This window comes from Schistocerca piceifrons, chromosome 2 (assembly GCF_021461385.2).
Source record: "Schistocerca piceifrons isolate TAMUIC-IGC-003096 chromosome 2, iqSchPice1.1, whole genome shotgun sequence".
Lineage (NCBI taxonomy): Eukaryota > Metazoa > Arthropoda > Insecta > Orthoptera > Acrididae > Schistocerca > Schistocerca piceifrons.
The window spans coordinates 718,295,449-718,322,680 of record NC_060139.1 but is presented as its reverse complement, the minus strand read 5'-3'; the positions used below and the strand labels follow the sequence as shown (position 1 = coordinate 718,322,680).

The following is a 27,232-nucleotide window of genomic DNA, read 5'->3' as shown; positions in this document are numbered from 1 at the left end:
ACCACACATACAACACAACAAATAAAAAGAATTTTGTGCTACCCACACGCCAATTGAAATTATACGCATGGAATCCACAGTATATGGGGATGAAAATATATAATAAATTATTGGGAAAAAACATATTTAATATGATGCCAGAGATTGTAAAAATAATGCTACAGCAGATTCTGTAGGAGAAATGCTACTATTCGGTAGAAGAATTCACAGAGGAAGAAATGATCATTTCAGCAAGGGGCAAATTAGTTTTTGATTTTTTAAAATTTTACGTATATAAGTATTACTATTGTTAGCGTCAGTTGTTCTATGTTTATGGTGAAGTTTTACCACAATTCTGACATGTCTCCTGTACCCGTATCAAATGATTTAGATTATTTATGTTATGAGACTAATAAAACACAATTCACGATTCACTGAACTTCAGTTCTGATGACATCAACAAAACTATGTAAATAGAGAATTCAATGTTAATATTGGGATCCGAATACAAGATTACTGATGAATATCTGGAGCACATTACAACACATAAAGAGGTGATATGAAATGAAATGATCACATAAAATCTGCAGTAGATAACTGGAAGACTTACATATGATGGAAAGGCTCTTATAAAGTGCAGTGCTCCTGTTTTTTAAAAAAATCTCATACAATAAAGTTGTGCAACTGACTCAAAAGTGCTGCTCCAGCTTTTGGAGTCTTTCTCAACTTGGGACTTAACAGTTGGTACAACTCATTCACAAGTGTAACAGAGATGTCCAATCTTTTGAAGGAACATATCATCAAGAAATCTTGCTGGGTACATTTAGAGAAATGTAGTAGGTAAGAAATACTATGTGACAATTCTGTTGCCCCAACTTTATATCATGTGTAGGGATCATGAGGGTAAGATAAAAGAGATAGGGGTCATACAGAGGTATACAGTCATTTTTTCCTTTGCCCAATGTGTGAATGAAACAGACAGAAAATCATTAATATTGTTATGAATTACTCCCTGCCATGCACTATACCATGGATCACTGAGAATATATGTAGATGTATAGTTAAAATATCCCAAACACATGTAGGCTGTATATCGTAAAATCCAGGATCAGATGTGAAGAGCACTAGGCATCACATAGTTACAAGGAAGAGAGATCAGCTTTCACGCTACAAGTAAGTTGAGAGTAGTAAGTAAACTCAGGATGGCGGGGGAACATACATTATTAATAAAAATAGGTCAGGTGCATCTGTTCTGCCACTATATCAATTTGTGCAGAAGGTTTCAAGAATTCTCTTTTAACCTCATGTCTGTCTGTAAATCAAGTGACAATTTGTTCCCTTTGTAGTGGAAGATAAATATTGTACAAGCTGTTATGAAAGAAAAACCATGTTTCAGATTACTCCTATGTAACCATCTGAGCTAGTACCAAATAGACAAATAAGAGTCATATATTTTCTGCTTCCTTTATCTTTTCCTGTTTGTTTCTATTGTATGCTATAAACAGTGGCCTGCTATTACTGACTGATAACATTTGTACAAGAAAGCAGTTTTACTGCTGACTAAATGATTGACAAGAAATTCTCTGGCCTCTCTAAATTAATTTTTAAGAAACAGCAAAGTTTTATGGCAATATTTGGTACTAAAACTTCTATAAATATCAAACAGTTCATAAAAATTTTAATTAATCTTGTACAATAATAGCAATATGCATTTGTCACAATTTAGCTTAATAAATTCTTATCAGCTCTTAAAGAGAAACATTTGGCAGCAAATCTTAAATGTTTGTTCTTGTACACAAAATGGATATGCTATTCTGAATTTCCAGTCTTATGAGAAAAATAATTAAAATGAGGAATGACAAACAATAAATTACTAATATCACAATGGTTTCTTAGAAACCATGAATAATGAATGAAAGACCAAAAACAATAGTCTTTATCTAAGAAGTACTATACTTCATGCAGTACTGCCACTCAGTTTTCTTATAATACTATGAAGTAACAAACTAATAAGTGGCAGTATCACATTAAAAACAAAATAATGTAGAGATTTATTTTTACAGTGAATAACTGATATTTAAAAGAATGGACAGCACAGCCACAAACATTTCAGTTAATACATTTCATTTGCTTCCAACTGATATCCAAGAACATTAAATATCAACAACAATTAAAAAGAGTCTACAACAGTCTCAATAAAAACAAATCTGATATGTAGGTCAACAATAAAAAAAATGGACTGAACAACTGTTCAGATAGGAGATCAATGTATACACAAATGATACAGTAGCTTATATTCAACAATATCTTTATCTGAAACATTTTAATAGTAATAGTTCTCAAACACGAAAATTGTGTCAGGTGCTATTGAAATTTAATGTAGCATAGTCACTATATGAATTCTGTTACCTTGCTCTGAACAAATAACTGTAATAAGAATGTCATTACGAATGGATGGACAAATGAGGAAAGGAAATGATAGTGAGTGGAACACCTCTTTGTGAAGTGATATGTGTTAAATCACAAGTCCATAGAATGCCAAGTATTTCAAACACATGTAAGCACAGTTATATCACTATTTGCTTAGCAAAGTCACAGTATGGACTTAAAACTTCCTGATCTTATCAAATTAATTTGGGCATTCTTTTATCATGTTGCATACGAAACTTCCCATGTTTGTAGTCACAGCAGAATATATTTGGTAATTATAACCACAAAAATGTGATAGTACCTTAAAAGTTTCTTGACACATATTTCAAACTGAGTACATAGCAAGGTTAAAATAACTTGTTTAAATTTCAAATGGGAAGTTTGTTACACACTGTGTATGTGTCATTCGCTCTATTTTTATTACTCTTGAATCATTTAAAACTGATAGGTTATGATATTGAAGGATACCATACCAGTGAAGTGAGTTACAATTATCATTTAAGGATCCTCACTGTAGTTGAATTACATACACCAAAATAATGATTACTGAATAAATGAGAAAAGTTACATGTCAAATATATCTTGAGTTTATCTACTTAAGTGAGGAAAATAACAAATGATGCATCTTAGATTTTTCTACAACCATCATCATCAACAACAACATCTATTCATAGTATCTGTTTTTGTTGAAATGTCATGTACATTATTCTCAGATATCAATCTGAGATGAGAACGTCATGAGGCAACTCCACTGAAATTGTGTGACTAGATCAACCCTTTCCCATACATGCATCCTTAAAATTGGATGCATTAAATGGTGCAAAGTAATCCTCATGCAGAAATCTGATTATGCTCTCAATTGGACAGAGTTGCCTTTGGCGGCAGAAACTTGTATGTGGTGTGAGATCTCGCCCATCACCGACCAGCCGCAGGAAGAAATCACGGGCACGAGGCAGAGTCTGATGAGACTCACGATCACGACCACGGTATACCTGCAAAGTAAGTAATAAAATATGTGATATTGTCCCACTGGGTTCTAACATGACACACAACATACTCTCGTCTTGCTTACAATGTCTGTAATGATTGTATTTTAAAATAAAATTCTAAAAATATTAAGTTATAAGTTAAGCATATATGTGGCACAATGACTGCAATAAATTTCATGTGACAGGAATAACATCATGTTAAAGTATCATTTATGCTGCCTCTTCCCCTCTTGCAAGTAGTTGCTGTAATAGTGAACACGCTATGTAGGATGGGTAGACAGGTAGTAAGGATAGCTTATGGTGGACACTGTCTGACTTTTTTTGTTGTATGTGCCAGCAATAGGTTCCAGCTGCCGTAGTTGAAGGAAGAGGTGCTTCAAGATGGCGTAGGAGTAGCAAATGTGCAGCAGACTCTGCCCATGAGTACTGAGGCTAGGAGTAACACAAATGTTAGGAAGAATAAAGGACTGCTGGTAGGCAGCAATCCTGGGAGGTGTGGTCTCCACCTCTCCCAGGATTGCTGCCTAACGACAGTACTCTCTTCTTTCTAACATCAATTACGGGAGAAGTTTGGGGAATCAGATTACCAGCATTTTCAAGCCAAATGTTTGGTTGAGTCAGGTGACTGATGATTTAAGGCATTTGTATAAGGATTTCACAAAAGACAATCGGATAGTGATAGTGGGTGGGTCAAGAAACAGCCTGGATACAGATAAGGTGTACAACATAAATGGTGACCTGAGTAAGCTAGCTGCCCTTATTAGTAGCATCAATGTGAGCATGGCTGAGCTGCTCCAGCGGTATGATCAGCCTTGTCTTGGTAGTGCTGTATGTAGAGCCAAAGCATTGCTAGAGATGGTACCGATAACTGCTCACCATGTACATACTGCACTGGTACTGGTGGAGACTATCAGGAGCAGGACACTGGGCTACAATAAGCATAGTCTGCACCTCAACATGACTGGGTAAGGAAGGTTGGTGAAGTTAATGAGAGAGAGTATAGCACATGGGTGTGGAGCTACACATGGTCAACTACCTGTTATGATGGGTAGGAGGATTAGGCCTTTCTTTAGGATAAATCATGACAACAGATTCCCTTACCTTAATGGTGCCTCAACTGCTTTAGAGAGTTCTTCATGTGTACATGAAAGATAGAATGGAGTGCACAAACTGCACAGAAAATTGTACTCAATTCTCCATTCTTCATCAGAATGTGCAGTCTATTAAGTTCAAGCGTGTTAAGTTGAAGTTGAATTACAGTATTTGAACAGTACAGTGATATGCATTTCAGAGTACTACTGTAGATGCAATGAGATACAGCATAATGCTAACATCACTTGAATGTGCAAGTTGCTACTGTAGAACTGTCTTAAAGGGCAGGGGATCATATATTTATATCACATTTTACAGCTAGAGAAGATCTGATCACAGTTAGTGTAGAGAAAGGTTCTGAATTGGCAGCTGTTGGCTACACAAAACTAGACATCCACAAAAAGTTAATCGTTCTGTGCATGTACCACTCACCTACTTTCTTCAACAAATTGATTATAACATGTGAAAACATTAATACTAACATAGAGGCTGAGGATGAAATTAATAATAATTTCTGAAACATTCTGAACACTTCTAGCATGGCACAAATGGTAAACACTGCTACTATGGTATGAAAAGTTCAGATACATCTTAAATAATATACTTACAGACACTGACAGGGAAAATCTTAAATAGTTACAAAAATGGCTTGGCCTCTCTGATCATTCCTGCCAGATAATAAAGCTAAGGACAGGTTTGGTAAAACCCACAAAACTGCAGACCTACAAAAGGATCTCCTCAGGACGTAAAATACATATTTTGTCTAGGACATTCATAAATCACACATGTGGTGAAGGGTATACGGAAAACAATGTAGATGCTAGTTTCTCTAAATTTTGCACATTGTTTAAATTAATTTTCAAGGAGACATTTCCAAAAGCAGCCATTTCAACAGCAGCAGCAAAGGAAATAATGGTTAACTGCAGGTATTAGAAAATCCTCCAAGACACACAAATTTCTCAGTTCTGTACAAAAGCACTACACTAAAGTACTATTCCAGAGTACCTAGATTGCTACCATAGGTGCAAAAAGATATATAGGAGGGTACTGCTTGCTTGGGGGAGGGGGCACAAAAAATAATGCAGAAAAAAAGAAAAGCAAAATAGTGTGAGATGTCATAACACATTAAACTGGAAAAAGAAGACATAAGTATAATAACACAAAAATCAAAGATGGGGTTAGAAGAATAGAAACTCCTTGAGAATTGGCAAATTATGAAAATGACTATTTCTCTGGTAATGAGTAGAAGTTGTAACAAAATCTTCCTAAAATACATGTAGTACCCCACAATAACTTGCACAGAAAGCACAATGATGTTGTTTGTCACAACAGAGATTGATGTCTGGCCATCCTGATTTAGGTTTTCCGTGATTTCCCTAAATCGCTCCAGGCAAATGCCGGGATGGTTCCATTGAAAGGGCACGGCCGATTTCCTTCCCCCTCCTTCCCTCATCTGATGAGACCAATGAGCTTGATGTCTGGTCTTCTTCCCCAAGACCCCAACCCCAGCCCAACAGAGATTGAAGTCTGGAAGACAATACAGAAATTAAATGAAGGCATGCATAGCTAGCATAGAAGCCCCATTAAAAAAACATAATAAATGAGTCCTTTAGTTCCAGGATTTTTCCAGAGTACATAAAACATGCATAAGTTGTGCACTTTCTAAAGAAGGTAATATCAAGAGTATTAAAAACCACAGGACAGTTTCACTACATCTACATTCTCAAAAATTATTGAATCAATCATGAAAGATGGACCAATGAGTTACATGAATAAATACAATCTTTTTAAAGAAGCAGATTTGGTTTCCCAGATGGAAGAAGTACAATTTTGGCCATTGCAGAGTTCACAAAAGTGGCACTTGACGCTTTTGACATGGATGACTATGTTACTGGCACGTTCCTCGACTTGCCCAATGCATTTGACATTGTTGTCCACAAAATATTACTAAACAAGTGAGAAGCACTAGATGTAAGAGGAATAGCAAATGAAAGGTTCTAGTCTTTCCTAGAAAATAGGGTGAACAAGTTAGACAGTCATACGTCTGTTGACAATAAATTTTTAGTTAAATATCTACCACGCAAGAAACACGAACATAGGCAACCTCTGGTCGGCATACTGGGTCGTTCTGTTCTTAATATATTATTATTACTATTATTGTTATTATTATTACTATTATCACCCCCATGAACCATGGACCTTGCCGTTGGTGGGGAGGCTTGCGTGCCTCAGCGATACAGATAGCCGTACCGTAGGTGCAACCACAACGGAGGGGTATCTGTTGAGAGGCTAGACAAATGTGTGGTTCCTGAAGAGGGGCAGCAGCCTTTTCAGTAGTTGCAAGGGCAACAGTCTGGATGATTGACTGATCTGGCCTTGTAGCAATAACCAAAACGGCCTTGCTGTGCTGGTACTGCGAACGGCTGAAAGCAAGGGGAAACTACAGCCGTAATTTTTCCTGAGGGCATGCAGCTTTACTGTATGATTAAATGATGATGGCGTCCTCTTGGGTAAAATATTCCAGAGGTAAAATAGTCCCCCATTCGGATCTCCGGGCGGGGACTACTCAGGAGGATGTCGTTATCAGGAGAAAGAAAACTGGCGTTCTACGGTTAGATATAGTGGGAATTAGTGAAGTTCGGTGGCAGGAGGAACAAGACTTCTGGTCAGGTGACTACAGGGTTATAAACACAAAATCAAATAGGGGTAATGCAGGAGTAGGTTTAATAATGAATAGGAAAATAGGAATGCGGGTAAGCTACTACAAACAGCATAGTGAACGCATTATTGTGGCCAAGATAGATACGAAGCCCACACCTACTACAGTAGTACAAGTTTATATGCCAACTAGCTCTGCAGATGACGAAGAAATTGAAGAAATGTATGATGAAATAAAAGAAATTATTCAGATTGTGAAGGGAGACGAAAATTTAATAGTCATGGGTGACTGGAATTCGAGTGTAGGAAAAGGGAGAGAAGGAAACATAGTAGGTGAATATGGATTGGGGGACAGAAATGAAAGAGGAAGCCGCCTGGTAGAATTTTGCACAGAGCACAACATAATCATAACTAACACTTGGTTTAAGAATCATGAAAGAAGGTTGTTTACATGGAAGAACCCTGGAGATACTAAAAGGTATCAGATAGATTATATAATGGTAAGACAGAGATTTAGGAACCAGGTTTTAAATTGTAAGACATTTCCAGGGGCAGATGTGGACTCTGACCACAATCTATTGGTTATGACCTGTAGATTAAAACTGAAGAAACTGCAAAAAGGTGGGAATTTAAGGAGATGGGACCGGGATAAACTAAAAGAACCAGAGGTTGTACAGAGATTCAGGGAGAGCATAAGGGAGCAATTGACAGGAATGGGGGAAATAAATACAGTAGGAGAAGAATGGGTAGCTTTGAGGGATGAAGTAGTGAAGGCAGCAGAGGATCAAGTAGGTAAAAAGACGAGGGCTAGTAGAAATCCTTGGGTAACAGAAGAAATATTGAATTTAATTGATGAAAGGAGAAAATATAAAAATGCAGTAAGTGAAACAGGCAAAAAGGAATACAAACGTCACAAAAATGAGATCGACAGGAAGTGCAAAATGGCTAAGCAGGGATGGCTAGAGGACAAATGTAAGGATGTAGAGGCCTATCTCACTAGGGGTAACATAGATACCGCCTACAGGAAAATTAAAGAGACCTTTGGAGATAAGAGAACGACTTGTATGAATATCAAGAGCTCAGATGGAAACCCAGTTCTAAGCAAAGAAGGGAAAGCAGAAAGGTGGAAGGAGTACATAGAGGGTCTATACAAGGGCGATGTACTTGAAGACAATATTATGGAAATGCAAGAGGATGTAGAGGAAGATGAAATGGGAGATATGATACTGCGTGAAGAGTTTGACAGAGCACTGAAAGACCTGAGTCGAAACAAGGCCCCCGGAGTAGACAATATTCCATTGGAACTACTGACGGCCGTGGGAGAGCCAGTCCTGACAAAACTCTACCATCTGGTGAGCAAGATGTATGAAACAGACAGGCGAAATACCCTCAGACTTCAAGAAGAATATAATAATTCCAATCCCAAAGAAAGCAGGTGTTGACAGATGTGAAAATTACCGAACTATCAGTTTAATAAGTCACAGCTACAAAATACTAACACGAATTATTTACAGACGAATGGAAAAACTAGTAGAAGCCAACCTCGGGGAAGATCAGTTTGGATTCCGTAGAAACACTGGAACACGTGAGGCAATACTGACCTTACGACTTATCTTAGAAGAAAGATTAAGGAAAGGCAAACCTACGTTTCTAGCATTTGTAGACTTAGAGAAAGCTTTTGACAATGTTGACTGGAATACTCTCTTTCAAATTCTAAAGGTGGCAGGGGTAAAATACAGGGAGCGAAAGGCTATTTACAATTTGTACAGAAACCAGATGGCAGTTATAAGAGTTGAGGGGCATGAAAAGGAAGCAGTGGTTGGGAAGGGAGTGAGACAGGGTTGTAGCCTCTCCCCGATGTTGTTCAATCTGTATATTGAGCAAGCAGTAAAGGAAACAAAAGAAAAATTCGGAGTAGGTATTAAAATCCATGGAGAAGAAATAAAAACTTTGAGGTTCGCTGATGACATTGTAATTCTGTCAGAGACAGCATAGGACTTGGAAGAACAGTTGAACGGAATGGACAGTGTCTTGAAAGGAGGATATAAGATGAACATCAACAAAAGCAAAACAAGGATAATGGAATGTAGTCTAATTAAGTCGGGTGATGCTGAGGGAATTAGATTAGGAAATGAGACACTTAAAGTAGTAAAGGAGTTTTGCTATTTGGGGAGCAAAATAACTGATGATGGTCGAAGTAGAGAGGATATAAAATGTAGGCTGGCAATGGCAAGGAAAGCGTTTCTGAAGAAGAGAAATTTGTTAACATCCTGTATTGATTTAAGTGTCAGGAAGTCATTTCTGAAAGTATTCGTATGGAGTGTAGCCATGTATGGAAGTGAAACATGGACGATAAATAGTTTGGACAAGAAGAGAATAGAAGCTTTCGAAATGTGGTGCTACAGAAGAATGCTGAAGATTAGATGGGTAGATCACATAACTAATGAGGAAGTATTGAATAGGATTGGGGAGAAGAGAAGTTTGTGGCACAACTTGACCAGAAGAAGGGATCGGTTGGTAGGACATGTTCTGAGGCATCAAGGGATCACCAATTTAGTATTGGAGGGCAGCGTGGAGGGTAAAAATCGTAGAGGGCGACCAAGAGATGAATACACTAAGCAGATTCAGAAGGATGTAGGTTGCAGTAGGTACTGGGAGATGAAAAAGCTTGCACAGGATAGAGTAGCATGGAGAGCTGCATCAAACCAGTCTCAGGACTGAAGACCACAACAACAACAACAACAACAACATTACTATTATGAGGTATTCTGCTTAGTGGCAGGTCCATGTTTTCGTACAAAGAATTTATAATGCCAATATTCCCTGTCTCAGCTTCTTTCTTCAGTCTGCTGTATATCCTTCTGTCTTTCATGTCATTCAGGTGTTGAATTCTTCACCTTCCTGTATTTTCTTTGATCTTCCCTATGGTGAAATCATATATGAGCCACTCATGTCTTTGTAATGTGTCTGACCCAGTTGGCCTTCCTCTGAAGAACTGTATTCAGAATAGCTTTATTCTCTCCTCGGAACATCATCATTTGTCAACCAATCTGTCCACATGATATTCTCTAGTCTTCTCCTGCACCACATTTCAAAATTTTCCAGATATTTTTTCTCTAATTTTCTCATAGTTCAGCCTCTGTTCCATTCAGTCCTCTTCTTGTTGAATGTGGCTTTGGCTACGCCAATTCTTACTCAGATTTCATTTGTGCAGTGGGCATCCTTTGTCACCAAGGTTCCCAAATACTTGAACTGCATCACATTCTCCAGTTCTCAACTGTTGACAGTTATCCTCAAAGGTTTCGCCCACTTTGATACCCACATCACTTTTGATCTCATTCCATGTCACATTACCCTCAAGTGTCCAGCAACTGGTTCATTATGTGTTGAGGTAATATACCGTATATATGACTTTCCAAACAATATTTAAAAAAAAGAAAAAAATTCTCTTTCTTGATGACAATAACATCAAAGTCATTGATAAAGAGCCAGAACTCTTATCAGAGGAAGCAAATGAAACCCTCAAGGATGGCTATGAAAGGGCAGTATGTAATAAATTAACAATGAAACATAAGGAAAACAAATGGTGTGTATTTCAGCGTAAAGATGGAAAACAACTCTGTCACATTAAGCATAGTTGATAAGTCTATGGAGTTTGTAACCAACATAAAGTTTTTAGGGATGAAAATTAATTATCAATTATTATGAAATGAACAAAGTTTCTGGCAGAAAGAATTTCATCAGCAGTTTGTAACAGTTAATGTCTTGTGGTAACATACTGTTCTTTTAAAAAGAGCTGTAAGAAGTGGTAGTCGGGCTCACTGCAAGAACAATTTAATAAACTGGGCTTCCTTATTGCACCAAGTGAGTACTTCTACCATTCTGTCCTGCAAATCAGAAAAAATATTACTAAACAATGGAAAATTCAAGCTGGAATAATGACAGTATCATGAAAAGGATAGATTGCTACTCATCATATAGCAGAGATGTTGAGTCACTGACAGACACAAGAAAAAGACTGCTAAGCAAGTAAAAGCTTTTGGCCCTCAGGCCTTCTTCTGAATTAGACAACAAACTCGCACTCATTCACGCAAACACAATTCACACACACATGACCACTGTCTCTGGCTGCCGAGGCTAAACTGTGAGCAGCAGTATGTGATGGGAGAAGCACCCTGCATGGTGAGAGTAAGAAGGAGGATGGGGTGAGGAGGGGAATGGTAGGAATGGGGTACAGTAAAGTGCTGCTTGTAGGAGCATACAGGGATGAAGGGGGTAGAGACAGGATAGGTCTGCTAGGAACATGACACTGGTGGGATTCAAGGCATGTGCAGTACTGGAACTGAAACACGGAATGTGATAGACAGGTGGAGGATCAGGGCTAGCAAAGGTTGAGACCAAGAGGAGGAGGGGGGGGGGGGGTTTATGGGAAGAACATGGTGCAAGAAGGGTTCCAGCCTGCACAATTCAGAAAATTTGGTGTTGGTGGAAAGAATCCAGATACCACAAGCTGTGAAGCAGTCATTACAATAAAGCATGTCATGTTGGCCAGTGTGATCAGCTACTGGATGGTGCAGTGGTCCTTTGACCACAGTTTGGCAGTAGCCTTTCATGTAGACATACAGCTAGTTAATTGTTATGTCCTGTACAGTGGTTGCAGCTAAGTTGGTAGTTCACTTGGTTGCTTTCACATATGGCCCTTCCTTTGATGGGGTAGGAGATGCCAGTAATATGACAGGAGTAGGTTATTCCTTTGTGTCCATACAGTATGTGGGAGATGGTAGGTGACTGGGGAGACAACACATGAGAGTTCTGTTTCTGCAAGACTGGGAGAGTAATTTTGGTCTGCTAAAACCTTAGTGAGACCCTTTGCATATTTGAAGATGACACATCACTACAAATGGGATAACGAAGAGTGGATAGGTATATGAACATGGAAGTATGATGTAGCCATCGGTGAGGTGGCAATTGACATCAAGGAAGGAGCCTGTTGGGCTGAGGAGGACCAGGTAAAAATGGGAGAGAAGGTATAGAGGTTCTGGAGGAATGTGGATAGGATGTCCTCACCCTCAGTCCAGATCATGAAGATGTCACTGATGAATATAAACCTTGTGAGTGCTTTGGGGATCTGGTTGATTAGGAAGGATTCCTCTAGATTGTCCACGAAAAAGTTTACATAGAATGGTGCAATGTGGGTGCCCATTGCTGTATCACGGATTTGCTTGCAAGTGATGCCTTCAAAGAAGAAGTAATTGTGAGAGAGGATATAGTTGTTCATAGTGACCAGAAATAAATTTACAAGTTTGGAGTCTGTTAGGCAATGGGAAATTGAATAACAGAAGGGCCATGGGCTCAGGAGTGTGGAGAGTTGGTGGAGGAAAGGATTGTCATCTTTATAAATGAGGGTAGGTTACATGTGACAGGCTGAAGGTGTTAGCCCACAAAGGCAAAGATTTTCTCTGTAGGGGCACAGAAGCAGCCACAATGGGGGGTCCTGAGTGGTTAGATTTATGAATTTAAAGGAACATGTAAAAGTTAGTGTGGAGAGTGGTGTAGGATAGTTAGACTCAGGAGAGAGATTGTGGGACAGATATAAGTATCTGAAGAGAGACTGGAGATCCTGTTGGCTTTCTTGTATGGGGTTGCTATGGTAGGATTTGTACGTGGAAGTGTCTGACAACTGTCAGAGGCCTTCCACCACGTAAACTCTGTGCTTCATAACCACAATGGTGGAGCCTTTGACTGCAGGTAGGATTATAAGGATCGGATCAATTTTTAGGTGGTGGATTGCAGTCCTTAAAAGCCTCAGTTCCACAAAAATATCAGTCCTTTCCAAAGGATTTACCTTTTGACCCACTCCCAAGCTCATTCATGCTGCTCTTGCGTAAGTCCTTCTATCCTCCCCCAGTTCCTATAGTGAAAACACTTTTTTACCACTACACCTACCAGTCAGACTAAATACAAAACCAACACAGTCCAAAATCAATTCCTCCATATAGATGTGATCCATCCCCACTGCTCCCAAAGCATCCCTGGTTAACTTTATGATTTTCCTAACCTTCAATATTGCCTCACCATCATCCCCCAAATCCCTCAACAAGAAACCAACCTCATATTTGCAGAAAAAGCAGCAATCCACCACCTGAAAACAGGTCTCAACCTTGTAATCCTACTTGCTGACAAAGGCTCCACTGTCACGGTTCTGAAAAATAGCCAGTGGAGAGACTCTGCCAGCTGTCATATACTTCCACCAACAAGGCTTGCCACAATGACCCCCATATCCCACATGTTGATTAACAATAAAGAAACACTGCTGTTGGCCACAATTACGTTGAATTTATTTATCTCTAACTATTTTGGAGCCAAGGCCCATCTAACTGCAGCATACATCTATTACACACTGATACATATTCACTGTATGGCTTTATGAAAACAAATTACACAATTGTATGCATTGCACACTATGTCAACAATTTGTAATTTGCCTTTTTTGGTAAAAATTATCTTGCTCATAAATTTAGAAACATAGTATGGTTTGAAGAAAATCATATGGATTTGCTGAACAGGTCTGTGTAGTGCCACGGTCTGAATCCCCACTGAGCATTTTAGGAGAGAACTGAAGCTTTATCATGTGCCACAGCAGTATGCCCAAACACTGGTCTTTTGGAAGGGAGGAAACTAATTCTGTCTTCAGTGTCACTTATATGTATTGTGAAGACCTATAAATTAAATTCTGCAATAGTAGAAAAAGAAAGTACTACATACTATTGGTTACAGAGCTGGCATCTTTGGAATGAACAACATCAGAACTCCACACAATACATCTTAAAGGTAAGAAACACAGCTACTGTAAACATGTAAAAAAAATTGCAAGATGTTTATTCTTCTTCTAAACTCCCACTCAAAGAATTCTTCCACGCAATTAAAATGGTAACTACCACTTATGGATGTTGCAATGTTTATTTATTGTGGCTGCAGTTTTGAAGATTTGTCATTTTCAAGTATCATGAGTGCAGATATGTGCACATTGCATTTATGAGGTTTGCCAAAAAGTGTCAGTTGCATTGAATTGCAAATGCAATATACTCTCCTGACAAAAAAAGTGAAGACCTAGAAAATGAAGAGTGAATGAAAGAAAATTTTATGGTTTGAGAGGATAAATGTTATTTCAGTGCTTACAATATTGAGTAAAATTTACAAAGAACTTGGCTGTATGAGCCAATTTTTGAGCCCACTTATCAGTCTGACACCCCTCTTCTGGCCTGGATGTATGCACAGATTCAGTTGGGAAGGGTGTCATAAAGCTGTTGTATCCTCTCCTGAGGCAAACTGGTTCTCAGTTCTTCTAATTTGTCCTTGATATTCTGGGTACTGGCACTGGCATGGAGTTGACATCTGAGCTGGTGCAGCACAAGTTCTATGGAGGACAGGTATGGGGATCCAGCTAGTCACAGGAGAATCTCAACATCACATAGACAGTTCTTAGAGACATGTGCCATGTACGGATGAGTATTGTCTTGTTGAAAAATAGCACAATAATACTGATGCATGACAGGTAACACATGAAGATGCAGGATGTCCATGACATATCATTGTGCCATCAGAGTTCCCTCAACACTGCCAGCCACCACCCGATGTCATATCCGATGGCTTCCCACACTGTGATGCCAGGAGTAACACCACTGTGCCACTCACCAATGATGGACATCCACTGTACTGCAGAGCCATGTTTCATCACTGAATGCATTGTGATGCTATTCATCAGTAGATTATGATATTTGTCATAGCACCACTCCAAACACAGCCTTGCGTTGTGCTGTTACAACACCCCAAGCAAGGGACAGTAATTTCCAATTCTGGATGCTTATAGTCTCCCATCAATGGTGTAGAATGACACAGAGTGATGTATGGAGTCTATTACTTGGTTTCAGATTGCAAGTGCAGATGTGAAAGGATTATGATGCACTTGGTGGACAGTAAGGTGACCCTCCATTGTGATGGTCAGATTTGATCAACTCGAACCTTGACGACAAGTATAACTGACCTCATGTTCCTATGCAGACCGACATTGGATCACTGTCACATCTGAATGCCCCACAAATCTGGATACAGCATGATGTGATCTGCCAGACAAATGGAGACCAACAGTGAAGCCCCTTTCAGCCTCTCTTAGGTCCTGATAGTTTGTCTTACAAGAGAACATGACATCTCTGCGTCCTTCAGTGATCACTCAATATCTGATGCTGTTCACACCATATGCCCTACCAAGCCTGCTAACGGTATTAAAGTCTAACAACACTAATGCACTTTGGTGGCCATTCTAATCTATTACAGAGAACTGCAAGCCTAATCATTTGCATACCCACCAATGGTGCGTACATGCACGATGTTGCACCGACATCCAAAGATATTTTCTGGGTGCTCCACTCTTTCAGTCAGGCAGTGTATAGAAATATTGACAGTTATAAGTGGTAATTTCCATGTCTAATAATTACCACAAAGGATGCGGAGCCATCCCTCCTACAACTACTGGATTTCTCTGAGTATGAAATTACAACATAGAACCAATTTAAAATTAAAATATTATTTAAAAACAACATATAATGTAACTTTCAATTATACTGGCAATGAAAAGCTGGATGATTCTTGCTTACATTAAAAACATAATATGATTATCTTTGAAATTGAGTTTCAAACTTACCTCTATAACAAAGCGAGCACCATAGCGTGGTTGAGGCCATTCTAGGCCTAATGCCCCTGCTAAGTATTCAAGTGTTCGATCATGTCCTGAGAAGACTGCCACACGTGGCCGCCTCTCGGACACAACACGCACAAGCTGTGCTACAACAGCACGCACCAAGCCATAGGCGCGAAGTAAGGATGAGCGACGGATAGGAGGAGAATGTGACTGCTGACGGCACTCCCATGCTAGGTATGCGGCCAGTCCTGTAACCTGATGGTTTGCAAATGCAACAATTTAGGTTTTTTATATTTTATTTAGCAACATCATTTGAATTCTTGGATGCAAAAATGCTGTGGGTGGCAATATATTTTTATTTTGCCCCATCCAGTTACATGTTATTTCTGTTTGAAGCAGTTCTGTTTATAAAATGTTAATTTTTTGCTACGACCAATATGTGTAGTAGAAATTATGCATATATGAGTATAATGGCCCTAAACTTATGATAAGCTATGGTCCATAAATATAAGGGGCAGTCAAATAAAAACAAGACAGATGGAAAAAAGCAAGTAAACTGTTTATTATTTCAAAACTAATCACCATAACCATTAACACAGAGACAAGATGGTCAGTACCTTCATGGAAAAATGCTTGCAGTTGCCTACAGAACCATGATTGTACCCAAGTGTGCATCTCTTTATCTGAGGCAAATTGATGGACATGAAAGTCTTTCTTTAGAACTCCAAAAATTTGGAAACCCCATGGGGAGAGACCATGCTCATATGGAGGATGTATAAGGGCTTCCCAGCAAAACGTGTGGCAGCATACTCAAAACAACCTTGTATCACTTGTTGCAAAGGTTGTTTCCAGTACAGTGTCTTTATGATTCAGTAATTAAATTGCTTTATTTAATTTTTCTCACAAGTATCACTGTATACTTATACTCTGTTTCTTCTTTGCAATTCAGTTCAGTACAAGAGTCACTGTAAGTTTTGAGACTTCTGAATTGCTATTGTTTGTTCCATTTCCAAAAAAACACAATAATCATGTCCACTGATACTAAGTCTGACAAGTTTCAGCTTGCTTGTCCAACTGGATGAGCTGCTACTCTTTCATTTGTGTTGCTACATGAGGCAGTTAAACTGACACAAAGATGGAGTTGAAATGAGAAAATTTCTGTAGTAAAAATTTTACAATGATTTTTTCTAAAGGTGGGACTACATGAAAATCATTGTTTGGAATGTTTGCAACAGATTTTTGGTGATTTTCAGTCCTCCCCACTTATTCAACAGGTTCAACATTATTTAAACTTTCAAGATCCCCATTGGAGCTCAATTAACTGTATGGCATTCTTGGGATCATATCATTATCAGTTTATAATTTCCTCCATGAGATTTGAGAATCTTTGTATTAAAAAAATCTGTAGTCATTGGATACTGCACCTTCTAACCCCTAGCTTGAAGGCAAAAGAAATACTTCAGATAAGTACGCAAAAGATTACATGTCCAGTTACTTTAAATGCCTCAAAAAGAAATGGGAAAAATCAAGTCTGTGTGGCATCTTACTCTGTCATGACAACACACCACCTCACCATGCAGCATAAATGAAGTATCAGCCTGAGGATTCTTGGGTCCAATAGATGAATACAATAGAGAGGCCACACAGTCAAGGCATTGATGCTGAACAACCTTCTGCCACTCTGTATTATGTTAGATAGTAGTTGCTAATATGTAAAATAAAGACAAAATAACATTCAACATTTCGTTTTAGCACTCAGCCAGAAATTAATTTATACTTGGTTATAGCAGGCAGACACTTAATGTATTTTGCCTCTCAACCATTTCAGTAAGCACACGTCAATACTGCAGTCTTGGACAATAAAGTCTGTGACATTCACTAGGAAAAGGCATCACAATCTCAAAAATTCAGTTTAGTGGCAATCTGCAAAATTTTAATATAATTTTTTCTGTACAAAATTTATATATCCTGCTCAAAAAATACCAAAGTGTGTTATCTAAAACTTTTTGTAGATAGTATAAAGTGCAAAGAGTATCATTTAAGAAACAGTTTACTTTTATTTAGTTAGGAAGCTTCATTTGCTTAACATTCATTTAATTTGATATAAATGGAGAAAAACTTCATGTTACATAAAGCAAATCTGGAACTATCAACTTGCGGATAATCACATTATGCTCAAAGCCAACCAACCAGTCAAATATGCAATGACGTAGTTGTTTGGGCACAAATTCATTAAATGCCAGTAGCTGACACACTACTTTATACACCTCCCTAAAACATCTTCTTAGTGGATCAGTTATTTGTTTCAAATATTCTAATTTACAAAATGACTTCATTTGCACATTTAGTTTCGAATATGCAGTATTCATGAATGCAGTTTTGTGTTACAATTACTGTGACAAAAATAAAAAGGAAACTACATAATACTCAGCAATTACACTTCTCATAAATGCAAACATAAATGTCCTCACTCTCAAAACAATTACAAAATGACTTGGTGGCTAATAGCACAAACTGACAATACAGGAAACACTAAATAATGTGGAACAAATGGGCTTGCACTTGGGAGGATGATGGTTCAAACCCATGTCTGGTCATCCAGATTTAGGTTTTCAGTGAGTTCCTTAAAATCACTCTTGGCAAATTCCAGGATGGTTCCTTTGAAAGGGCATGGCCCATTTCCTTCCCCATCTTTAACATGTTCTGTATCTGTGATCTTTGTCGAATGACCTTGATGTAGGTAGGATGTTAAACCCAATCATCCTTCCTTCCCTTGGGTATAAAGAAGATATCAAAAAGATGTGTAGATATAAATTTTAAAATACTGTTATCCTTATTCTTCTTCTTCATTGCCCATTCTAGCTTCCCAGTTGAAGTTGTGACTTTAGGACCTGCATCACTATTGGTCTCTCCACCACTCTTTTCTTTCTTTAAGTACATCTTTTAGTTTTCCTGCCCTCTTCTCTATGGACTCACAGGCTGTAACTGCCTTTCTCTTTCTGGGTCTTCTTCATAGTCTCTTTCCAGTTGCCCTTTTAGAAAATACATCTTTGCCACTCTCTTCTCTCCTCCTCACATCACTTGAGCTTCATTACTTCTATCTTGTCCTGAAGTACCAACATTCCTGTCCTTTTTTCTGACCTCATTTCTGTTTCTAAATGTTTCTTGTCTTGCTTCCATAACCTCTTACATATATCGTCTCTGTTGCCTGTATTCTGTTCCTTTCGATTTTTGTTGTCATCTGTATCTTAGCTGTAATATGATTTTGTGGTACCTATCATTCTGGAAGAGTGACTATATTGTGTTTTGAAGACAAATTAAGTTTGTACTGTACATTGATTCTGATTCTGAATTTGTTAATAGAGTTCTTGACTTTAATGTGAAGGTTGAAGTATTTGTTATGTGTAGATTATTGTAATGGTTTTGAAGAATACAAGTAATATATATACAAGAAGTGTAGGCATATTTATTGACAAAAAGTAAAAACTGTTCCATATTATGGTCTTCCAGCATATATTCCATCATAAGTAAAAGAGACCAAAGGTTGCTGCATGCAAGATAATTGTCCACTACATAAAAAAAAGGATTTCTCCACTGACTGAAGGGAGCAAAATCCAAACTTAGTAATGTGATGGAAGCACTAAAATGCAAGAAAGGGCTCATAATAAGTTGAATATAGAACTTTTTTTACATTCCTTTGGGATGTTTCTGTTCAACAGAACACCCCCAACATTCTGGTAGAAGCTGCATCTTCCCTAGTACATTATGTATCCTTCTATCATTTGTGACCACACGTCTGCAGCTACATGTACATCTACGTCTATACTCTGCAAACCTCAATGAAGTGAATGGCAGAGGGTACATCCCATTTCACCAGTTATTAGGGTTACTTCCTGTTACATTCACATTTAGAGCACAGAAAGAATAATTGATTGAATGCCTCTGCATGTGCTGTAATTACTCCAATCTTATCTTCACAATCCCTGTGGGAGTGATAAGTAGGTGACTGTAGTATATTCCTAGAGTTAGCATTTAAAGACAGTTGCTCAAAGTTCACTAGTAGATTTTCTTGGGATAGTTGACTTATATCTTCAAGAGTCTGCCAGTTCAGTTTCTTCAGTATCTCTGTGACACTTTCCAATGGATCAAACAAACCTGTAACCATTCATGCTGCCCTTCTCTGTATACTTTCAACATCACCTCTTAGTCCTTTCTGGTATGGGTCTCACACAATTGAGCAATTTTCTATAACTGGTCACACAAATGCTTTGTAAGCAATCTCCTTTGTAGACCGATTGCACTTCCCCAGTATTCTACCAATAAACTGAAATCTACCACCTGCCTTATCCACTACTGAGCCTATGAGTGCTACACCCAGGAATTTTTATGAGTTGATCAATTCCAACAGTGATTCATTGATATTACACTCATAGGATTCTACATTTTTTCATTTTTTGAAGTGCACTATTTTACATTTCTGAACATTTAAAGCAAGTTGTCAATCTTCGCATCACTTTGAAATCTTATCAAGATCTGACTGAATATTTATGCAGCTTCTTTCAGAAAGTACTTCATTATAGATAACAGCATAATCTGCAAAAATCCTGAGGTTACTATTAATATTGTCTGCAAGGTCATTAACATATGACATGAACAGCAAGGGTCCCAACACAGGTCCCTGGGTCACATCCGAAGTTACTTCTACATCTGACGATGACTCTCCATCTCAATTAATGGGCTGTGTCCTCCCTAGCAAAAACTCCTCAATCCAGTCACAAATTTCACTTCACAAATTTCACTTGATGCCCCGTACAGTTATACTTTTGACAATAAGCATAGGTGTGATACTGAGTCAATTGCATTTTGGAAATCAAGAAATACTGCATCTACCTGACTGCCTTGATCCAAAGCTTTCAGTATGTCAAGTGAGAAAAGTGCAAGTTGGGTTTTGCATGATCAATGTTTTTGGAAAAAATGCTCATTGGCATGGAGGAAGTCATTCTGTTTGAGATGCCTCATTAAGTTTGAGCTCAGAATATGTTCCAAGATTCTACAACAAATCAATATCAAGGATATTGGACTACAGTTTTGCAGATCACTTTCTACTACTATTCTTATGGATGGGTGTGCTTTTTTCCAAGAACTGGGCATGGCTTTTTGTGCACGGGATCCATGAGAGATTATAGTTAGAAGAGGTAAAATTCAGTATAGAACCTGATAGGGATTCTATTGGGTCCTGGGGCTTTGTTCAGTTTTAACTATTTCAGCTGTTTCTCAACACCACTGACACTAATACTTATCTTACTCATCTTTTCAGTGGTATGAGGAATAAATTGGGGCTAGTCTTGGGTTTTCCTGTGTAAAGGGACTTTTGAAAATGGAGTTAAGCATTTCAGCTTTTCATTTGCTATCCTCAATTTCAGTTCCTGTCTCATTCACTAGGGACTGGACGTATACCTGTACATATGACCAGAATTTCTTTATGCATTATGAAAGATCATTTGGCATTATTCTGCTACAGTAGTATCAAAGGATTCTTGCATTACTCTCTTGATAGCCAAACACATTTCGTTCAGTATCTCTCCCTATCTATAGCGCTATTCTTTGTTATACACCTATGAATCAGTAATCTCTGTTTCTTTAGAAGTTTCTTTACACTGACTGTATACCATAGAGGCTCCCTTCCATTAGAACTGTTCTACTGGATAAATCTCTATCCAGTTCAAGCTAAATTATTCTTTTAAATTTGAGCCATAGTTTCTCTACATGCTCCTGCCCTTTGTTGAATGTTTCAAGTTCCTCGGTCAGATATGACACTAGTGATTCTTTAATCTAATTTACTGGAGATAGATACAGATATATATTGCTTGTTATAGTTGTCCTTTGTACTTTGGTAATCATTGTCATCGCAACCGCATCATGGTCGCTGATACCAGTTTTTTATACACACTCTCAAAGAGGGCAGATGTGTATGTTACGATTAGATCGAATATATTTCCATCATGAGTGGGGTTCCTAACCATCTGATCTAGTAGTTTTCAGAGAAAATGTTAAGTAATACTTCACAGGATGTCTTATAACACCCAACACTACAAAAATTGTAATTCTCCTAACTGATTGTTGGATGACTGAAGTCTCCACCGAGGTTTACTTTATGATTTGGGAACTTACTTACAAGTGAACTGGGGTTTTCTCTAAAGTTTTCAATTACATCAGGAGACGAGTCTGGTGGGTGACAGAAGGATCCAATTATCATTTTATGCCAACTTCAGTTACTGAGTCTTGCCCAAACAATCTCACATGCAGTTTCAAATTCTACCTCAGTGAATTTGAGTTTCTTGTTTACTGCGGCAAATACACCACCTCCATTTTCCATTTGCCTACCCTTCCTATACAAGCTTAAATTTCCCCCAAAAATATCATGGGCATTGATTTCAGATTTCAACCTGCTTTCTGTACCTAGTAGTATGTGAACTTTACTGCTTTCAAACTCTGGGATTTGTTGCGAATGCTTCAGCAGTTAACCAGTAGGATTTTATTTACCTGTGGGAGATACTTCTTTCTGATCTTATACTGATACTTCTAGGTTTCCTATAGCTGTCATTATCTGGATTGGATGGAGAGTCACCTAACCTAAAAAAAAAAAACCCTTGTATGCACTCCACACACATTCAGCTACCCGCGTAACAGCCCCTGATGTGTAGTGCACACTTGACCATTTAGAGGGACCCTATATTTCTCAGCTCTATGGCACAAGTCCAGGAAGTTGCAGCCTAGCTTGCAACAGTGTCTGGTTCAGTCCTTCCACTCGACTTGGAACCAAAGGGTCACAATCAGTTCTGGGGACAATGCTGCAGATTGTGAGCTTCATTGAAATCCCATGTGCAAGGCTGACCTTCTCAACCTTCTCTGCCAGTCACTAAAATGACCCAAGATTGACCTTGGAGCTCAGATATTTGTTCCAACATGCACCACAATCTGCAGCTGGTTGCACCCTGTTCCTTCAGTGACTGCCAGAATAGCCTCTTCAACATGATGAATGAGGCACCCAGGTGTACACACTGAATGCAAACTTCCTAACTACTTGAAAATTTTGACCACATCCATAATTATTCCATACAGTTTTATCTTTCCCCTTCCTTCCTATTTCCCCTTGTCATAATTACTGTTTTGCTTTTCTCTGTATTTACTCTAATTTCAAATTTTTCTATCTCTTGGTTTCATACATCTACTTGGCTTTGTACTTTCATTTTATCATCATCCTGTATCACTTTGTTGTCTGCAGACAATGAGGCTTTTGTTACATCTCTCATTTTGACAATGAATATGATGAATAATATAGAGAGAGCAGACTTCCTTGTTATAAACCCCCTTCAACATTACCCCCTTTTGTTTCTCACATACTGGTCTTTACTGTATTAACACATTTTTGTGTAGCTCTTATCTTTCCCACTTCCACTTTACTAACTTATTTATCTTTTAATGTTTCCCAGACCAGCTGTCTTGGCACATTGTCATAAGCTTCTTCAATATCAATAACTGTCATAACTAGGCCTTTTCCAAAATCTCTTCTTATCTCCATTAAATATCTTAATGTAAAGATCAGGCAAAACACTGAACTCTCTTTCCTGGTCCCATACTGTTCTTCTTCCATTATTCTTCTAGTTTCTTCTTCAGTTCTCTTTCTGATACTCCCTGAAAAATCTTAGCTGCACATGCAATAGAGCAATCCCACTATAGTTATCACTTTTTTTCTTGTCACCTTTCTAAAATATGAGGACATTTTTTCATTCTTCTGGTATTTCTTTTTTCTTATTACAGATTACTCTAAATAGTCTGCACAGTATTCAGCAATACTGACCCTGCAGCTGTTATCATTTCTATGATCACCTCATCCACTCCTGCTGCTTTACACTCATCTTCAATATGGCTTCCTATATTCTAACACAGATATCCCCATTTCTTGATCTTCTTCTTCCAGCATGTCTTCTTCTTCCTCCTTGTCTACCAGCTCACTGTATTCAATATTCAGCAATTTTGTGGAGTATTCTTCCTATCTTTTTAGCACATCTGCGCCAACAACTGTCCTGCCTCTGATTTAACAAGTTTTGTGTCTTCTCTGCTTTTTAATCTGTTATTTATCAATATATACAAAACATTTTTACTTCCCTAACAGCCTTTTGTAAAGTTTCAGTGAAACTTTCTCAGTTCTTCTTCTTCCCTTCTTGTGCCATATTTTATGCACATGTTTGTCTTCTTTATATTTTTGCTCTTTTTCAGTACTTTTACTGCCTATCCACTTCCTCCAAGCCATCTGATTCTCTTTAGCTGCTTCCTTTACCCATTTTTCCACCAAGAGGTGTCCTTTCCTCTCTTTCTTCTTGGCAATCTTCCACAGGTGTTTGCTGCACACTTTACAAAACCATTTCTAAAACACACCCATGCCTTTTCTATACTACTCATTTTGTTTTGGAAATCCTTTTCTTCAAATCTTATTGGAACTTTTTCTTCTCTTTTAACTTCCATGTGTTTATTTTTCTTTATCTTTTTCTGTTAACTTTGTAAGTTTTCCATCTTACTTTGCTCTTCATCACTTGGCATTGCTATCATGTCTTCCAGCTGTCTACATTCCTCCTTCTCCACCAGAAAAAGATCATTGTCATGGTCTTTTTCTCTCACCATCCATAACTTGCTATATTTTTGAGTTCTTTTTTTCTAAACCATGTGTTTCCATCAATTAATATATTTCTTCTGGAAAAGTCTATTAACAAATTTCCTTATGAATTCTTGTTACCGCATTTAAAGAGGCCAAGTCTTTCCTCCTTCCCTTGACTCTTGGTTCCCACATGTGCATTTATATCTCCCATCTCCTCTGTCTTCCGTACTGATTTCCAGTTCTCTTCCAGGTATTCATTTACCTCTCCTGATTGAGGAGCATAGATCTGTATAAATTCTTTTGCTCCATTCTCTAGTACAAGTCTAACTTCACTTATTCTGTCAGTAGCCTGGTCAACTTTTTTCTATGTATTGAACTAAACCTTCTCCCAGTATGAAACCAAATACATTTGTTGCCATTTTTCCTTTTCTCCAATATACTCTATACCCTTTCCTCAATTCTTTCTTACTTATAGTCTCCCATTCTGTCTAACTCACTCCGATCATTGCTATGTCTTTCTTCTCCATGTACTCAATCAGTTCTTCTGTCTTACCATTTAAAATCCTCACATTTCTGATAGCAACTTTCATGCTACTCCCCCAGATCCTCCAGACAGTGGGAACTGCACATCGCTTCCAAGGGATGCCTTAGCATTTCTTGATGTCTCATTCACACAATCAATGTTACAGGCTGTTTAGACAATAGGTTCACTGTACCCAAAGGCATTTTATAACCTTCTGCCAGTTTCAAATTAGGCTTCCCTGACATGGAGTCAGACAGCTTTTGTAGTTATTCCAATGGAGTACAGACATTACACATTTGCCTCTACCATTCATCAACACCATCCTGAAGTCCATTGTCTTTGGTGTAGATCTGGTTGGGATCTTCACCCATAACCCTGGGCTTGGACCCTCCATATTATAATCCCTGGAGAGATCATGTCCCAGTATTTTAAAGCCTCATTGGCACTAGGCTGCCTGTTACCTTAATTATTGTCTCAAAACAGTTGCTGCGTTACTTTTGAGTCTTCCTCTGCTTTAGTCACTTTCCTTATTCTCCCACTGTAATTTTAAAACCTACGTCATTTTTCTTCTTCTCAATATTTTTTCTGTATGCGCCACCTTGAGAGATCAAATAAAGAATGCAAGGTGACTGGTAATTATCAGCATACAATTACCACATCATATTCATGCAGTATTAAGCCACATACCACAGTCAAAGTCATCTTTAAATTAGTTTCTGCATAAGAGTGAAACAAATATAAAATAATCTATTAGAGTGTTTTCCATTTAGGACAGAGTCACAACACAGGTATTTATCAATATCTAACTATGTTATGATGATGACAAAAAGAAAATGTTTCCACTGCTAAAATTTTCATGCACAGCAGGAACTGTGACACAGATGCAAAGTGATGAGAGGACTTACTTGTTCCATGCGCAAGCAAGAATCATCAGCGCAAGGTAGAGGAGCTGCATGACACACGTAAGTCAGAAGTGCATCTTGCAGCAGACGAGGGTCTGTGTCGGGCTCCTTCTCGGGCCCTGTACCCCCGCCTGGTGGCCGCTCCAGAGCTACAGCTGCTGCCTGTTTGACAAGTCGTGCAACAGCTGGGTGGGAGTGCAGATGTGCCACTCCGGCTGCCGTCTGACCTCGTCGGAGCTGTTCGGCTGCTGCACACGCACAGTCATTGAAGCAAAATGCTAGTGACTGTGACTCGTGTAGCACAGCTTTCTGCAGATCCTCTGGTGGCAACAGCCCCGCAAGAAAAGCCAGAGTACTCTGCACGGTTCGCCTGGTGTAAAGGTAGGTATCGACATTTTGTGAGTGTTAGCTGTTATATTGGTATGGAAATGCACATAACTTACAATTACTAATCAAGAACAAAATTCACAAATGGTCCAATGATAAAAGGAAAGATAAAGTTATGATTTCTGGACATCTCAATATTATGAAAGATCATTTCCAGATCTCCCCAGTAACAAGTAAAAGGTGGTCAATACATCAAAAATATTACTTAAATTCAAGAAAAATAAACGTGAAAAATGTTAAAGATATGAAATCCACTTGTAGGAAATGCTAGTGGAAGAAACTTACCTGATGAGGAAAATGTTTCTCATTATTAAAAATACCCCAGAATTTATATCTAGGTTTTTAGTTCAATTTCTGTGCCTTCTATGTTTTATTATCAAGATTTGGAGTCAGTTTTTTCTTCACTGCAACATCTGAACACAGAAATTTTCTTGTCCTCACATTAAGATTTTTTAATTAATTTAAATTCTAATGTTTAGGAGTTTGTGTAAAATATGGGTTGTTTGTTTGACATTCTCATTAAGAAAACCATTTTTGCAATTTGTGGATCACTCTGTAAATTTTCATTACTAAGTGAACAGGTCATGAATGCTTAATTCCTGACGATGAGAAGTCTGTATCAGTTAAAAAACCAACAACATTGTTGTTGTCACTGTTGTGGTCTTCAGTCCAGAGACTGGTTTGATGCAGCTTTCCATGCTACTCTATCCTGTGCAAGCCTCTTCATCTCCAAGTAACTACTGCAACCTAAATCCCTCTGAATCTGCTTAGTGTATTCATTCCTTGGTCTCCCTCTATGATTTTTACCCTCCAAGCTTCCCTCCAATACTAAATTGATGATCCCTTGATACCTCAGAACGTGTCCTACCAACCGACCCCTTCTTCTACTCAAGTTCTGCCACAAATTCCTCTTCACCC

At 38.3% G+C, this 27,232-nt stretch overlaps 1 protein-coding gene across 2 annotated transcripts in view; it reads right to left on the bottom strand.

The window, feature by feature from the left end:
- Positions 1-1,766: 1,766 nt before the first annotated feature.
- The window catches only part of LOC124776909 (2-phosphoxylose phosphatase 1), a 146,184-nt gene continuing 120,718 nt past the window's right edge, over positions 1,767-27,232 (bottom strand). For both annotated transcript variants that reach the window (XM_047252118.1, XM_047252119.1), the window contains exons 5-7: positions 25,931-26,297; positions 15,850-16,101; positions 1,767-3,401 (exon numbers count right to left, since the gene is read on the bottom strand). In XM_047252118.1, the coding sequence (XP_047108074.1) occupies positions 3,180-3,401; positions 15,850-16,101; positions 25,931-26,297 (841 nt within the window). In that variant the 3' untranslated portion in view covers positions 1,767-3,179. The remainder of the gene's footprint in view (positions 3,402-15,849; positions 16,102-25,930; positions 26,298-27,232) is intronic.